Source organism: Trichosurus vulpecula, chromosome 8 (genome assembly GCF_011100635.1).
Source record: "Trichosurus vulpecula isolate mTriVul1 chromosome 8, mTriVul1.pri, whole genome shotgun sequence".
NCBI lineage: Eukaryota > Metazoa > Chordata > Mammalia > Diprotodontia > Phalangeridae > Trichosurus > Trichosurus vulpecula.
In genome coordinates this window covers 48,572,606-48,588,824 of record NC_050580.1, presented here as the reverse complement: position 1 = coordinate 48,588,824, position 16,219 = coordinate 48,572,606, and the positions used below count along the sequence as shown (strand labels likewise).

Sequence of the window (16,219 nt, the reverse complement as noted above, 5' to 3'; positions counted from 1 at the left end):
TAATACACAATTAATTTTTAAAACCCACCCCAAGGCAAAAAAAAAACATGCAGAGAAATAAGCTCAGTGCTTGGCAACATGTCATACATAAGTGTACTAAAGTTTTCTAATGTACCAAGATGTTCGTTAAAATGACCTGTCCAGCTTTTCTTCTAATAAAGAAATGACTGCTCCGGTGAATGCTCTTGACTTTTCAGGATTTCAGAGTGTCATGATGCTCCAGCCTATAATGGCCACTGCGAATAAATGGCCACTGCCTAGTCAGGCCAATAAAACCATCACCTCCCCTGAGATGCAGATGGAGCAAGCCCAGGACTCTGAACCCCAGGGCAGAAGGGAAGAGCTGTTCCCCTAAGACCACCAATTCTGCTTCCAGCTGAGGTGCTGCAGCATCCTTCAGGGGAGAAATCAACGTGGAGAAGGAGTCCACCCTCCTTCCTTGATGTCACTAACCAAACTGCCGCTGATGAGCCCTTGGAAGTGGCAGCATCTCCCAGACCACTGGTCTCACTTCAAGTCCAGCCTGTGTAGCCATCACCTTGAGAAACAAACTCTCTGGAGACTCATACTGGGAGCTGCTTCTATGGGTGCTGCAGTCACAGCTGACCAAGACCCAGAAAAGAAAGTTCTGGCTACTGAAGGCCTTCTCACTGTCAAGTGATTCAATATGAGAAACTAATTGGATTTTATCAGTGGAAGCGACATTAAAGAAGAGGCATTACTATATTCCTGGCTGCAGTACCCTAAGGACCATGGGATGAAACGGAGAAATTCCAACTCACTTGAAGTTAGAACTTTCTATTATGCTGTCTCTTCTATTAGAATGTGAACTCCTTTTCTATTTCTATCCCCACGGATTAGCACAGTGTTTTGAACATAGTAACGCATGATAAATGTCTTTTCATTCATTCTTTCATTCAGTCTAGGCCTCCAAGCCATCCGTCATAAGCTCAAATCAACTCTGACATGGCATCAGCCCTGGAACTCAGACTGATCTGCTAACTCTGTCGGACTGTGGGATGTGTCAAACGTTCTGGTGGTGCTGGTTCCAGACACGAGAATATGCCTCGAAAATGGAACAATTCTGAAGAAATTCTATCTATTCAAGGAGTTCCTCCTTGAAATGGCTGATCTAAATCTTCTCTTTCCTCAAGTTCCCCATGGCTCCCTCATGCCATAGTCATTTCAGCAGATGACCTTACCTCCTACTTTACCAAGAAAAATGAGACCATCTGTCATGAGCAACCTTACTCCATATCTCAAAATATGGATATTTAAAAATAGCTTTAAAGTTAATATTACATATCTTTAAAACGAACGTTTTTTAACCTTATCCTCATTTCTCTAAATAGGGAGACTACAAAGCCTCTTGCTGTCGAAAATATAGCACTACAGCTACAGTAAAGAGGCTGGTGTGTGGGCCAGGTGGGTGAAGAACGAAGGCTTGGCTTTTATTCTAAGTCACACTGATTTACACAATAAGCCAGAGAGGACAATGGGAATTTTCAACTCCAAATTAGAAGAAGTCTGGGACATGGACTTCTCTCTTGGCACCTGAAACCAAGGCTAAAAGAACAGACATCGCCTTAACATGGAGGTAGTCTTTCTAGCTTTTGTAAGCTGGGTGTGGTAGGGGCTCATTGCTTTGGTCTATAATTAACTGTCAGCCTGCCTTTTTAATGGAGAGGATTTCTGATTGCCATCCAGCACTGAGATAGGCTGTGGGTGGCACTAAAAAGAGGAAGCCCTGAAGCTGGAAACAGGGAAGACTGCTTAGTGGAGACCAGTAGAATGCCAAGGCCATAGGAAATCAGAGAAGCCCAGGATACAGAAAAAATCAGGGAGAACCATAGAGAAAATAACCAGCAAGGAGCAGCAGATACCAAGCAGCTGAGATGCCACGCAGTGCCCAGATACAGGTCTGGTGGGACTACAGTCTGGAGAGACTAGCATGATGACATCATTAAAAGACATCAGTAGCAGGAGTTATCCATCCACATCTGGGTCTCCACATGCGTCCACTCTTCCCACTCCTAGCATGTGTATTTGTGGGAGAGTGTGCCTGAGGTTTGTAGGGGAAATGTTCCATTGCTACTTTTCTTTCTATTTTATTGCTTTGAACTAGTTGTGTTCTCTGGATCACTAATAAAAGTAAACACATTGGTAGAGGCTTATGAGCTAAGCGGGAGTGGATCTCGGAGCAAAATGAACATGGGATAACTTTTTGAGGGCCACACTTGCACAAGAGAGCTGTCCCAAATGCTATACCTACATTCTCACTCTCCCACACCTACCAAATTATCCTTTGTTAACAAAGAAAAACAATATAACCAAACTGGCTGACACAGTGCCTATATGTGTCCCTGTCTATCACACATAGAATGTATTATCATCTGATTTCTGGATTCCATATTCGTCATCGCTCTGAACTCACCATTCTCGGTTCAGCTGCATTTTTGTGTTTATATTTATATTATTGCAACGATGATGTATGCGTTTTTTTCTTAGTTCTTCTTACTTTGCTCTGAATCTGGTCATACAAATCTTCCCATGTTTCTCCAAATTCCAAACCATGGTTTTTAATGAATGAATTACATTCATTTTGCCACAGAGCTCACCTGTTCCTAACTTCTGGGCATCCAAGTTTTTACTTGAACAAAAGTGATCCTATGAATATTTTGTTGTCCTTGGGAATTCTCCTTTCTGTCTTTGGCTTTCCTGGGATGTAAACCCAGCAGGGAGATATCTGGGTCAAAGACTATAAACAGTTTGGTGGCTTTTCTCAACCTACTCTGTTGTTATCCATGCCACAAGAGGTAGGGGTGTGTGAGAGAGAGAGCATGTGTATGTTTGTATGTATATGTGTATGTATGTACACATATGTGTATGTATGTATGGATTTATATGTATGTATATATGTGCGTATATGTGTGTATATATGTGTGTGTTTACGTGCATGTATGTGTGTGTGATACTCTAGAATGTAAACTATTCAAGGGCAAGGAACTGTGTTGTCTCCATCTTTTTATCACCAGCATCTAGGATAGTGTTTTGTCCAATAAAGGTGCTTTATAACTGCTTGTTGAATTCAATGAAATTCTTTGGAACAGGTGAGATAACAACATACTCTCAGCCCCAAAGCATTTATTAAGTACCTCCTATGTGCCAGGCATGTGCTGAGATTAGAAGGAAAAACAGAAACAAAGTCCTTGCTGCCAAGGAGCTCCCAGGCTAATGGGAGGAGACAACACGTAAACCATTAAGTAGAAACAAGATCTAGACAGAGTTGGGGGTGGTCTCAGAAGGAAGGCACTAGGGGGATCAGGAAAGGCTTCTGGCAAAAGGTGGGACTTTAGATGAGATCTGAAGGAAGCTGGGGAAGCCAGGAGGTGGAGATGGGCTGAGGGACAGCCAGGGAAAATGCCTGGAGTCAGGACACAGAGCTGGGTTCAAGGAAGAGCCAGGAGGCCAGTGTCCCTGCAATATCTATAGCAATACTTATTACGGAGAATAACAATAACACTAATACAGAATAATTGCACATTTGAAGACCATGATTTATTGGAAACACTACCATGTCATGTAGTCAAGCAATGGCCATATGGCCACATACTCTATAACTTATGAAAACTGAATGCAACATGACCAAAAGGAAAGTGTGCACTAAGTCACTTCAGGACAATGGACTAATCGGTAAATTCATTGTTTTTCAGATTACTGCATCCATGACAAAGGTCATATTGAGCATGGATATACCAGCCTATACTGGTACCAGTACTTGCTATACAGGATTAGAACTTCAGGGGTTGAAATAGTTCTTCCTAAAGCTCTTTGTGTTCCTAGAGAACAAACTTTATTGAATACCAAAGGCCTGCTCAGTCACTTACTTCCAGCTCTAAGTGATAGCTCAATACTTCACTTCATATACTTCCCACATAATGAGGACAAGAAGAACAGTAGCGGATTACATGAATTAAAATTTAGGTTTTTGCAGATGAGGAAACTGAGGCTCACAGCAGTTGAGTGACTTGCCCAGAGTCACAAAGCTACTAAGTGTCTAAGACCGGAATTGAACCCAGGTCTTCTTGATTCCAAGGTCAAGCAGCTCCCTACCCATTATGCCGAGTCACCTATAGGAATGGATGTATCTTATTTATTTCTGTCCAAAAATTATTAAATATTAAGGTACACGATAGAGAAGAAATTTAAATACCTATAAAAGGTACTAATGAAAATTGGTCTATCCTAAAGACATATGGTCAAATGAGTAATAACCATGAAATGACTTTGGCTTAACTGTCTGAATTATATAAAGCATACATAAGGGAACAGACATTATGAACAACCTTAGAAAAATACAACACACAATATACAAATATGCAAAATACAAATATGCAAAAATTTGGTTCTCCTGATTATGCATATTAAGGGCAACTAAATATACTATATGCCTATATTATAGATCAAAAATCACTTGAATGAATCCTAAAAGCCTGCTCATTTTCACTGACATTTCCTCTAAAAAGGAAATGCCCTAAAGATATATTTTCAAGATTATTTCTCTTCAATTCTTTAAGGACCCATGATATCATCAGTGGGAGGTATGCACCAAATCAGTACAGACTATACTTCTCTTTACATTATAGCAAGTACCCAAGCTTCCCCTGTTGCTTTGAACCTAATTGGGGTGGGTTCCTTGGATGACAGACATCTAGTTTGGGCCTGGGTCTGTACTGGAAACCTCTCTCACTTGGTAGGACCTATTAACATCATGACACAACAGTGATAACCATCAGCCACAAAGAAATTTCCATTCAATTCCACATCCATTCAGAAGCACTCACTGTGCGTAAGATGTTTGAGGGGTTAGGAATAGTTAGAGACAGAAATGAAACAGCCACTGCCCTCATCCTGGGGTTTATACACCTTGCACATAGAGAAGTAAATCCAAGTTCATTTGTTCAGGGACAGAGCATTGTCTACTAGGTGGAATCAGGAAGGCTTCACAGACCACATCAGACTTCTTTGTTTTAAACACTTTGGGATCTCCATTCTTTCCAAAAGTTAAGCCAAGACATTAAAATGACTTTTCCTGCACTACAACATGTTTATTCACTTGAACTACAGACATCGTATTGTAAAGAAATACTATTAGACTGTAAATTTAGCTTCTTCTGATAAAGTTTAAGGAAAGAAATGGTGACTTACCCGTATGAGGTCTGGTAACTGCACTCTCGTAGAGTGGGATGCCTTCACCCACATTATTAAATGCTTTCAGAGTGATCACGTAGTGGGAACTTGGATCTAAAGGAAAAAGTCATTTATGAGAATTTTAAAATAACTTATTAAATTATTAGTCAGCATGAGAGGATGCCATTTATATGCACAGACACTTTTATGTATGTATATGCTCAGCCTGTACCTCTGAACATGCTCCTTCTTCAAGCCAGAATGCCTTCCTTCCTCTCCTCTGTATATTTTAGTCCTAAATAGCCTTCAAAGCTGAAAAGCTCCTCTGGACAGAAGAATAACATCATCTTCCATTTCTACCACACTTTTAAAAAGCTTCCCTTACTCTGATGTTTCTCATCTCTGAACTATTGCCAGGACTGGCTACCACACGGGTCTAGCCCTTCAATCTTGTTTCTGCGCCATTGCAGAGTCTGTATTGCCTCTGTATATATTAAGAGATGTACTCATCATTTCCCTTGATAGAACACAGGCTCCTTGAGAACAAGAATTACTTCATTTTTGTTGACATATCCCCTGCGCTGAGCCCCCAGCCCATGGCAGGAATTGGACCCAAGGCCTCTTGGTTCTAAGGCCAATCAACTCTCTACCCAGTATGCCATGCTACCTACAGGAATGAAAGTATCTTCTTTATTTCTGACTGAAATAACTGAAGACAAAGTAGTCCACGGCAGACACTTAAATACTGGGGATTGTTTTCAGAACTGCTTTTCTGGGAAGATAAGAAAACACTCCTTCCATTTTTGATGTACATGGAATTGATAAAGGTAATTAGATCATTCACTATTTGGAAGTCTGCAGAAAAGAAAAGGTGTAAAAAATAAAAAAATAAATGAAATATAAATGGATTTTAATCACAGCTTTGCTGAAGGTAGAAGCTTAAGAATGGCAACTATGAATCTTAAGTTTTTAAAAGTAAGATATGTACGAACTTAATTTGGGAAATAGGAATTTGGGAAAGTACAAATGCTTATTTGAATTAATGTACCTTCTACTTGAAAATATTCCCACAGTAGAGGGTGGATCCAAGATGACAGAGTAATGGGAAGAAGTATGCCTCAGTTTTTCCCTATAATACCGCTAAAGAGATGAAAAAACACAGCGAACTGATTGAGAAATATAAGGGAAAAAAATCACATTAAGTAATTTTTTCCAGCCAAGATCTGCACAGGGAGAAAGCAGAGAGGTCTGTGGACACCAGGGACAGGGGTCCAGTTAGGATTAGCCACATATGTCTCATATACCCACAGGGGCCCCACCCACCTTGCACAGGGCGGCCCCAGGAACAAATGTCAACTGGCAAGTCTGTTGTTCACAACCCAATCCGAGATCAAAGAGTCAGGATGGCCTGAGAAGAGGGTTTTTCTGCCTAGGGCTGGTATTTCTGGGTGAGGAGCAGCAGCAGGCCTTAGGCTTTGCATGGAGTAAGGAGAACGTTCAGAATCAAGCATCTTCTCAGTCTCAATCTCACCTCTTGCCCTATTTACATCCTAAAGTGGAATAATCAGGACAGGGATTCCAGACCAAAAACAAATCTTCAGTTCTCTCACTTTGAACCAGTACAGCTTTCCAGGGGCCAACAGTGGCTGAGCCCAGAAGTAGTCTACTGGAATTTCAACAGTGGCAAGCCTGCAGGTCTGTCACTCAGACCAGACTCTGCCCTTTATGAGAACACATTTGTGAGCACTGAAAGCTTGTAGGTCCCCAGCCTGAGCAGCTCCTGGAAAAATACAATATTCAAAACCCCACACTAGAGCAGCAGTAAGACCAACTCTGGCATTAGCTCCAAAAGTACAAAAAGCCTGGCTCTAACATAAACTTCAAAGTTAGGAAACTGATTAGAAGAATGGACAAAAAAGAATCCTATAATGCTGATGCTGATGGTAACAGCTAATATTTATATAGCTCCTACTATGTGCCAGGCTCTGTGCTCATCCTGTTTTACAAACATTTTCTCACTTGATCCTCACAACAACCCTGGGAGGTCGGTGCTGTCATTATCATCCCCATTTTACACGTGAGAAAGCTGAGGAAAACAGAGGTTAAGTGACTTGTCAGGATCACACACTTATTAAAGTGCTTAAGGTCAAACCAAGCTTGGGTCTTCCTGACTCCAGGCCCAGCACTCTATCCATATTGTGATGACATGGATACTCAAGACACAAAACTAAAATAGAATGACTCCAAAATAATTACAAGCAAAGTCTCAAAAGGAAAACACAACTCAGGCACAAGTTCAACTAGAATTCTTGGAAGAGATGAAGTAACAGTTTTAAGAAGAATTAGAATATTTTTTCTAAAAGAGTAGTAGGGGACAATGGGAAAAGAAATGAGCTTGGAAGAAAGAACTGGAAATGGCTTGGCACAAGAGACACAAAACACTGCCCAAGCAACAAACTCTCTGCAAATTAGAATGGACCAAATAGAAGCAAATGACTCCATGAGAAAACAAAAAATATTAAAACACTATCAAAAGCGGCAGCTAGGCATCCCTGGAGTCAAGAGGACCTGAGTTCAAATGCAGTCTCAGAAACTGGACACATACTAGCTGTCTGACCCTGGGCAAGTCACCTAACCCTGAATGGCTCAAAAAAACCAAAAACACAAAAACCCTCACTATCAAAAGATTGGAAAAATAAAAAAAATTTAATGTATCTCATAGCAAAAATTGACCTGGTAAATAGATTGAGGTGAAAAAATATAATAATCATTGAAGTATCTCAATGCCATGACCAAAAAAAAAAGAGCCTAGATATGCTATTTCAAGAAATCTTAAAAAAAAAAAAAAACAGTCCAGACCTCTTAGAACCAGAGGGCAAAGTGGAAACAGAAGAATCTATCAGGCACTTCTTGAACGAAATTCCAAACTGAAACTTCCAGGAACATCATAGCCAAAATCCAGAGCTCCCAAGATGAAGGAAAAAATACTACATGCAGACAGAAAGAAAGAATTCAAGTACTGACAAGTCAGTCAGTATTCTATATAACTTATCTGCTACCACTAAAAATGAGTAATGAAAGCATGGAATATGACATTCCTGAGAACAAAGGATATGTATATATGTAAGTATGCATGCATGTATGTATGGCATGTATATATACACATATATGCATATATATGAATATATTTATCCGGGAATAACTTATCCAATAAAACCGAATATAATCCTATAGGGGGAAAAATGAACCTTTAATGAAATAAGGACTTCCTGATGAAAAGACAAGACATGAATAGAACCTTTGAAGGGCAAACCCAGGTGTCAAGAGAAACATAAAAAGGTAAACATCAGCAAACAATTTATAAGGGACTTAAGCATAAACTGTTTACATTCTAATGTGGGGAGCAGCTACATGTGTCCCCTCAGAATCCTATCATCATCAGGGCTCATAGAGGGGCATCAGATTAGACAGAAGACCTGGGAGTGGCTGTGTTATGTCTTGATCTTAAAAGAAGACTGGAAAGGGAGGGAAAGAGGAATATACTGGGGGGGGGGAAGGAGAGGAAGGATGAAGAAAACTACCTCATAAAAGGGGTAAGCAAGCAAAAGTTTATGCACAGAAGAAGGGGTTGGAGAATGGGTAACATTTGAGCCCCATCTTCATCTAAACTCCTCAGAAGGAAGAATATACATGTACATAAAGCCGGGTACAGAAATTAATTTCACTCAACAAGGAAACAGGAGGGAGAGGAAGGCAAGAGAATAACAGGGGGTATAGATTAAGGAAGAAATTAGTCTCAAGCAAAACAAACTCTAAAGATGTACCAAAATACACACAGTAGTGCTTTTTCTTGGCAAATAATTGGAAACTGAGGGGGTTCCCGTAAATTGGGAAATTACTGAAAAAGCTGTGATATATAAATATAATGAAATACTACCATACTGTAAGAAGTACTGAAAGAGATGGTTTCAGAAAAACCTGCGAAGACTTATGAATGAATGCAGTGAGAAGTGACCAGAACAATTTTCACAATAATAATAATACTGTAAAATAAACAATTCTGAAAGACTTAAGGATTTTGATCAAAACAATGACCAACCATGACTTCAGAGGACTTATGACAAAACATGCTAGTCACCCCTGGTAGAAATGTGAAGGACTCAGAGTACAAGTCAGACATATTTGTTTGTCATGGCCAATGTGGGAATTTGTTTTGCTTAACTGTGAATGTTTATAACCGGTTTTGTGATCCTTTCTTTCTTAACTGGGGGAAGAATGAAGTGAGAGGGAGCGAAGATGGATTTCTACTGACTGATTATATTTTAAAAGTTTAATAAAAAGAAAAAAAGAAAATATTGCCACAATTCTCCAAAGTATTCTCTTCCCTAAATGGCATCTTCTTCCACTCCTCCCGCTTACCTAGGTTCTCAATTGTATAGTAGCGTTGTTTGTAGTCCACTTTGATAGTCTGAGCATGAGGGCTTCCCAGTCCATAGCCGATGGCATAGCCTCTGACCACAATGTTCTGGTTTTCTGGAGGAGTCCAGCTCACTACAATACTAGTAATGAGAGGGCGGACATGGAGAGAACTAGGCACTTCAGGAACACGAGTTTCTGTGCAAGAAAAAAGTAAGGTGTGGTTGACCTTAGGTTCAAAAAACTGGTAATGCTTAGCAACTACTCAAATTGAGTTTAGGCCCCTATTTCTCCATATGCATTTTTAAGAGCAGAGTATGAGGCCAGATGCTGGTATACAAGGAAGTAGGCACACTTGTAGTACTGTTTAATTTGGCCCATGGTTCTGTCTCATTGAGAGATGAAGAAAAAAAAAGATAACAGTCAGCCAGCTGTCCTAAGCATTAATGCCAAAGTATTCTACTTGGCTGTAAAACATAGAGGATTTAAATGTGAAAGTGGAAACTGCAAGTCACAATACTGAATATCCTCCTGGAATGGTACCTGATATTTATTTTTTAAAGAGCAGAGTAGAGAAAAGCTAAATAAACACATTTTCATTTATATGGCAGAGACAATTTCTCCTGCTTCAACAACAGTAAATGTTCTCCAAGTGCTTTGTACTAAAATACGGATCTCCTTCTCTTTGTTCTTCCTAAGATATCTCTGGTCCTTATGCTGCCGGGGATTTAACCACAGAGACTTTGCCATTCTTTTCCTGGAAATTTTTCCTAAAGGTTTTTTAAATAGTAGAAACTGCCTTATTGAATGCATTGTGGCTATTCTGCTCACCCCAAATGCAGGTGAGACTGCTCCCCTTTTGGAATGTCCTGCATTCCACTGTGAGAAGAAAGTAGGTTGTTTTAGCCCGGGTTGTTTTCTTGGGAAATAATTAGCAACATAAGAAAGCAGTCTAAAATAATGAGGAAGAACAACTCATCAACAGGCACATTCCAAAATAACTCTGAAGCAGGAATAAATGCAGCTCACTCAAAGTCTTCTAATAATTATTAGTCTTTTATGTTCTTAGCAAATGGCTTTGTCTAGAGATTAAATCTCTCCAATCTCTTCTCCAGCCTGATAACTAACACTTAAAATAAAAATAACTTCTCTATTTCCTTGTAAAATAAACACAGTCATAATTTTGGTAACTGCCTTTACCCCCATGTCCGAATCTCCTAAAAGTGCTGTATCTATTCATAAGAAATTAGCCTTTCAAAAAATAAAATTCCAATAGTTTAAGCAATGGTCCTTAAAAAACCAAAATGCTACTGTAACAATTTGTAGGATTTTTCTCTAAAAGTTAGCTTCCTGATTTTCACTTTCTTTTCTAAAAAAGATTTTTTTGCTATTCATTTTTAATATTACTTAAATTCCCCCATTAGCTGCCCTTTCACTCCCAGAAAGCCATCTTTTATAACAAATAATTTTTAAAATATAGAATATATAGAAAAAACTGACATCCCACATAGTGTTCTAAACCTGTTCCTCTCCTTCCCTGCTGAGAAGAAAAGTAAAGTGTTTGCAGCATTTTATTTTCATTGTTATTATAATCCCCATTTCACAGATGAAAAAAAAAACTGAGGCTCATCAGAGAGAAAAAGTGACGTGTCCAGTGGAATACATGCCCAGATCTTCTTTACCCCAAGGTCACCACACTAACCACCTTACTGTTATCTCTATTTGTATTCTTTTCTCAAATCAGCAAGAACTTTCATATAATAGAAAGGCTATTTCAAGTTAAAAATAAAGTCAAGTATTCATGTAAAAGATTGAAAACAAAATGCTGAGGGGTGGCTTGCTGTTGGATTGCAGAATTTCTCACTTAATGTACTGTAGTACGGTGGAAAGTGTTAAGATTAGGATGCAGGAGACATAGGTTCGAGTCTTGATTCCAATACTTACAGACTATAGTCCTGGACAAAACCTGTGACTACTTTGAACCCTGGTTCTCTCATCTGTAAAATGGGGAAAATAGCAGGAGCTGTACTTGTCTCACAGGGTGTCACGTGTATTAGTAGTAGTAAGCGGAAACATTTAAATGATTAGACTTTACACAGGCCTTCTTGTGTTATAGTCTGAACAAACTTAGCAGCTGAATTTTACATATGAGGAGACTGAAGCTCAGACAGAGGAAGTGAATTTCCAATGCCAGTCAGGAAGCCTAGACACCAGCTACTGCTCGGATTCTTGGGGTGATGATCTCCTTGCTGTACCACGAGGCCCCTCTGGCATACACATGCTCACTTAGGCAGCACATCCACCCCTGCGTCGCTCACCCAAGAGTCACAGATCATTAGGCCTGGAAGGAATCTCCTACATCCTCCAGTCCAGCTGTCACATTCTACACACTGAGGCCCAGAGAGGTTAACGGACTTGCCTGAGGTCACAAATCTGGCAGGTTAACAGAGCCAGGGCTGGGTAGACAAGACTCATATGGAGATTCAATTTTCAACAAATTCATGGAGCCTAGAGTTAGGGAGGAAGGGAATTTGGGACTAAGGGAAGGGCAGGATTTAAATAAAGGGGATCAGATGTAAATTTAACAACATCTACTTATACATTACCTTGGTTCATAGCTATTCTAAAGTACAGCAGCATGTTTTCATGTTTATTTATTCTTGTTCTTTTCTAGTGTAAACAGTGTGGGATATACACTCCTATACCTCTGCTGAATAATTAGAAAGGATTACTAAATCAATTCACATTGATGTTTAAAAATTTCCACCAAATTAATTTGGTTTTGTGATAAGCTCTGTAACAGGGGTCCCCAGAACATAATCCCTACTAGTCCTATTAATTATTACTTACCATCTAGGTCACTTTCAAATGTTTCTGCAGACATCCAGTCTGTAGCTGGCCCTGTTCCATTGACCGTAAGTGCAGCCACTCGGAAGTTGTACTCAGTACCCCGATCAAGACCTAGGGTTCAAACAATAAAACTGATGTAGAAAAGAGAAATAATTTCTCATTCTAAAAGCTTGTATTTCAAACTTGGTTTGATGTTAAGATATTATTAATATTTTACTATATTCAGATAATAAAAAAATTTGGTAAGGGAAATCCTAAGGAGAACAAATAGGCTAATAATCTCTAATCTTAAAAGCAGCTATTTTATATGTAAACTTAGTGTGACAGACCCTGTCATATCCCACTCAATACCAAGATATATTACTGTCTTGACAAAGCCTAGGTCAAAGTTAAGAGTCAATTTGATGCAACATATTTAAAATTATAACCTGGGGCAGAAATTGCAATGGGCAAGGCTCTCAGCAGAATGCACAACTAATTTTTCTAAAGGGCTTGGAAGGATTTTAGAGATCATCCATTCACCTTTTTACAAGTGAGGAAAGTAAAAGCCCAGAAGACAGAGTGAGTAATTCAAACCGGACTCAAGCTGGCCTCAAAGATGCCCAGAGCCAGAATGTAATAGAATGTTTCCTTTCAGATTCTCTAAATTTTCTGCCAAATATACTTTTCCCATTAATTTTCCTAGGCCACTTGGCATCCCCAATCAGTATTCTCTGAGAACAAAGCCCGGGTCTCCCTGCCAGCTGCAGCTGACTCCCTATCGCCACCCTCCAACTTGACTTCTGGCTTTCAATCTCTCCTCTCCTTAACTCTAAGTGGTTGTCTGAACTTTCCCCAGAATAGAAGGGGAAAGCCACAGATAGGACTGACTGAAGGCCACACAAGGAGGAAGTGTCAGGACTAGGCTTTGAACCTAGGTGCTGCGACTTGAAATTAGGCATTTTTCTATGACAGCAAGTGAAGCTGACCCAATGATAGACAGAGAACCAGGACACAAGAATTCTAACTCAGGCTCTGCTACATATCTGTCTTGTAATCACCTCCTCTCATCTAGAAGACAACAGGACTGGACTGGATGATCTCCAAGGTTCCTTCTAACTCTAAAATGCTATTTGATGAAGAACCAAGTGTATGAAGTATATATTTCAGAAAAAGCTATGTTCTGTATATTTGACTACACTTATTATTCAAAATATTAAAATGATTAGTTTTTTGATAGGCACAGTCTATGAGGTATTTTAAATAAGAAATATTACATATATTTAACATATTCAATATTTAATATACAGTTATATAGCTGACATGTGCCCAACAGAAAACCTCCATCACCCAGAATGTTTAGGACACAGGGCTAACTTGTTAACTGGCAGTGCCCCATAGACAGAGCATTGAGTCAGGAGTAAGATGAGCTGCATTCCAATTTTGGCTCTGCCACTTAACACCTTCGTGACCTTGGGAAAGATACTTATTGTTGGTGGGAATTACCTTCCTTCACTGAAATGAAGAGAATCGATTAGATGACCTTTATGATTCCTTTCTAGACCTAAATCTTATGAACTGGGGACATTCAGACAATTTCTCAGTTATTGCTGCCCCCCATCAGTCACTCTTTCTTCTTAGATTCTCACGCAAATGCCTCTTACCTATACATCCCCCCTGCTCCAGTTTTTTGATATTTACAAAAAAGCCTATCATCTTGCTATAGAATGTTCCTAATGCCCTTTTTATAAATGTTAATCTTTTATATCACCTACATTTCCCAACATTTACCATACATCAATTACTGGGATACAAATGTGACAGCCAAGATGGTACCTGTCCTCCAGGAGCCCACACTACAATAGAGACAGTAGGAAGAGGCTACATCCATGGGGAAGCAGTGGACAGGGAAGGGCACTTTGCTCCAGGACGTTATTTGAATGGTGAGAGGCATTGCTTATTGTCCCATGAAGAGTTGTGGAGGAAGGAGAAGAAGGCGTGGCTGCAGAGTAGGGACAGAAGTGAAGCATGGCTGGGATCTACTTGAAATAGTGGACCAAATGAAACTCTAAGCAATGAGGATGAGGGCGGGGGAGGGAGTGGGGCATGGCCAAAGATCCAGAGAGAAAAGGGTTAAAGGCTCTGGGGCACAGTTTCTGTTCCAATAGCAAAGCAGTTGGTGATAAGATGGCTTCTACTGGCTTCCTCGACTCAAGTCATATCCCATCAAGGCTCATTAATACCCAGATGAGCTATTTACTTCATGGTATCAAGATTCCCTAGTCTAATTAGACAATATTATTCATATTCTGCAACTTACTAAGTAAAGTCCTCTGAGGATTCAAGCATTCTCCATATTCTTCTTCCTGAACTTTGTGGACATTTCTGTAACCTGGCCTAGAGTTACAAACCAGTGGGAAGCATCCCTTCTTCTAGTGGCCAATAACAGAGGTTTTCCTTTTAGTCACAACCTGCGGATGCTCATCAGTCAGACTCTCCTTGTCCCCATTTTCCTTCAGCTTCCTGCTTAGCTCCCACAGTACAGAGGTTTTTCTATAGCCTTCCTTTTCTGGGTTACATGTTCCTACTCTTCAGCATCCTGACATAGATTTGGATTCTTATCTGTTTTCTGGGTATATTTCTACTTCTTTAGTTCCCTCTTAAAGCATTTATTTCATTCTTTCAAGAACAATTCATTCTTCCTGACAATCTGAAACTAAAGAAGCAGTCTTCTCCTCCTCCAACTGAAACCAATTATGTGTTCTGGATTCAAGCGCTCATCAACTGGCTCTGGAAGATACACAATCTACCTTGTTGGACAGACCACTGCAAGAGCCTACTCACTGGTATCTCTAGCTCACGTCTTCTCTCCAGTTCATCTCCCACACAGATGTCAAAATGACATTCCTAAAGCAAAGATCTGACCATGTCATTTCTCTGCTGAAAAAAACTCCATGGCATCCTATTGCTTCTAGATCCCCTGGATGACATTCCAGTGTGTTAAACTGGTTTGACTGCTTTTCTTTACCTCTAAGACCATTTCCCCTGCCTGGAATACCCTCTCTCCTGGTCTCTGCCTCTGAATTCCCTTCAAAGTATAACTCAAGCATACCTTTCCCAGACACTGGCCTTTCCTGCCTCTCTACCCCATCCACCCAGGTTTCTGGGACTGGTCTTGGTCCACTGGTCCACTGAACTCCTGGATGGGGACCTTCTCTACCAAAGCAGATTACTATTATTCTTACAAAGTGGTCTGGGCCCTGACAAGCTCTGTGACTGTCCCACAGGCCCCCAGGATGTCAGAATCAGACTCCAAGGGCAGTCCTCTGTCCATGAGGTTATATCTGGTTCATTCTTCATTCCCTGTGTTTGCTGTGTGTATACTTCTATGCTTACAGGTTGTCTCCAACAATGGAATGTAGGCTTCCTGAGGGCAGAAACAAATTGGCCCTGTTTCTATATTCTGAATGCCTGGCACATGGTAGGTGCTCAATCAATGCTAATACTTGCTGAATAATTCTCCTCATCCTCGTTACCTGCTAAAATGACCTGTTTCTCCCAGCTGTTCACTGGCCTCTGGACCCCTAAAGAGGCTTTCCGTAGGAAGGTTCCTCAGCTACGCTGTCCGCAGTTTCATCATTTTCCAGGTCCTACTTCTCAGAGGACTGCTTTGCCACTATCAAATCCTGCTAGTGCCCTAACAAATCTGCTGAAGAAATTAAAATTCCCAGGTACTTTTTATCTCTTCCTTTGTCTTTGCTAGATATTGGCTGCTCTTCTCCTG

At 40.2% G+C, this 16,219-nt stretch overlaps 1 protein-coding gene across 1 annotated transcript in view; it reads right to left on the bottom strand.

Moving 5' to 3' along the window:
* NEO1 (neogenin 1) overlaps window positions 1-16,219 on the bottom strand; it is a 284,110-nt gene that overhangs the window by 47,086 nt on the left and 220,805 nt on the right. Inside the window, exons 15-17 of the mRNA XM_036736497.1 lie at window positions 12,457-12,567; window positions 9,610-9,804; window positions 5,209-5,304 (exon numbers count right to left, since the gene is read on the bottom strand). Of these exons, the coding sequence (XP_036592392.1) occupies window positions 5,209-5,304; window positions 9,610-9,804; window positions 12,457-12,567 (402 nt within the window). The remainder of the gene's footprint in view (window positions 1-5,208; window positions 5,305-9,609; window positions 9,805-12,456; window positions 12,568-16,219) is intronic.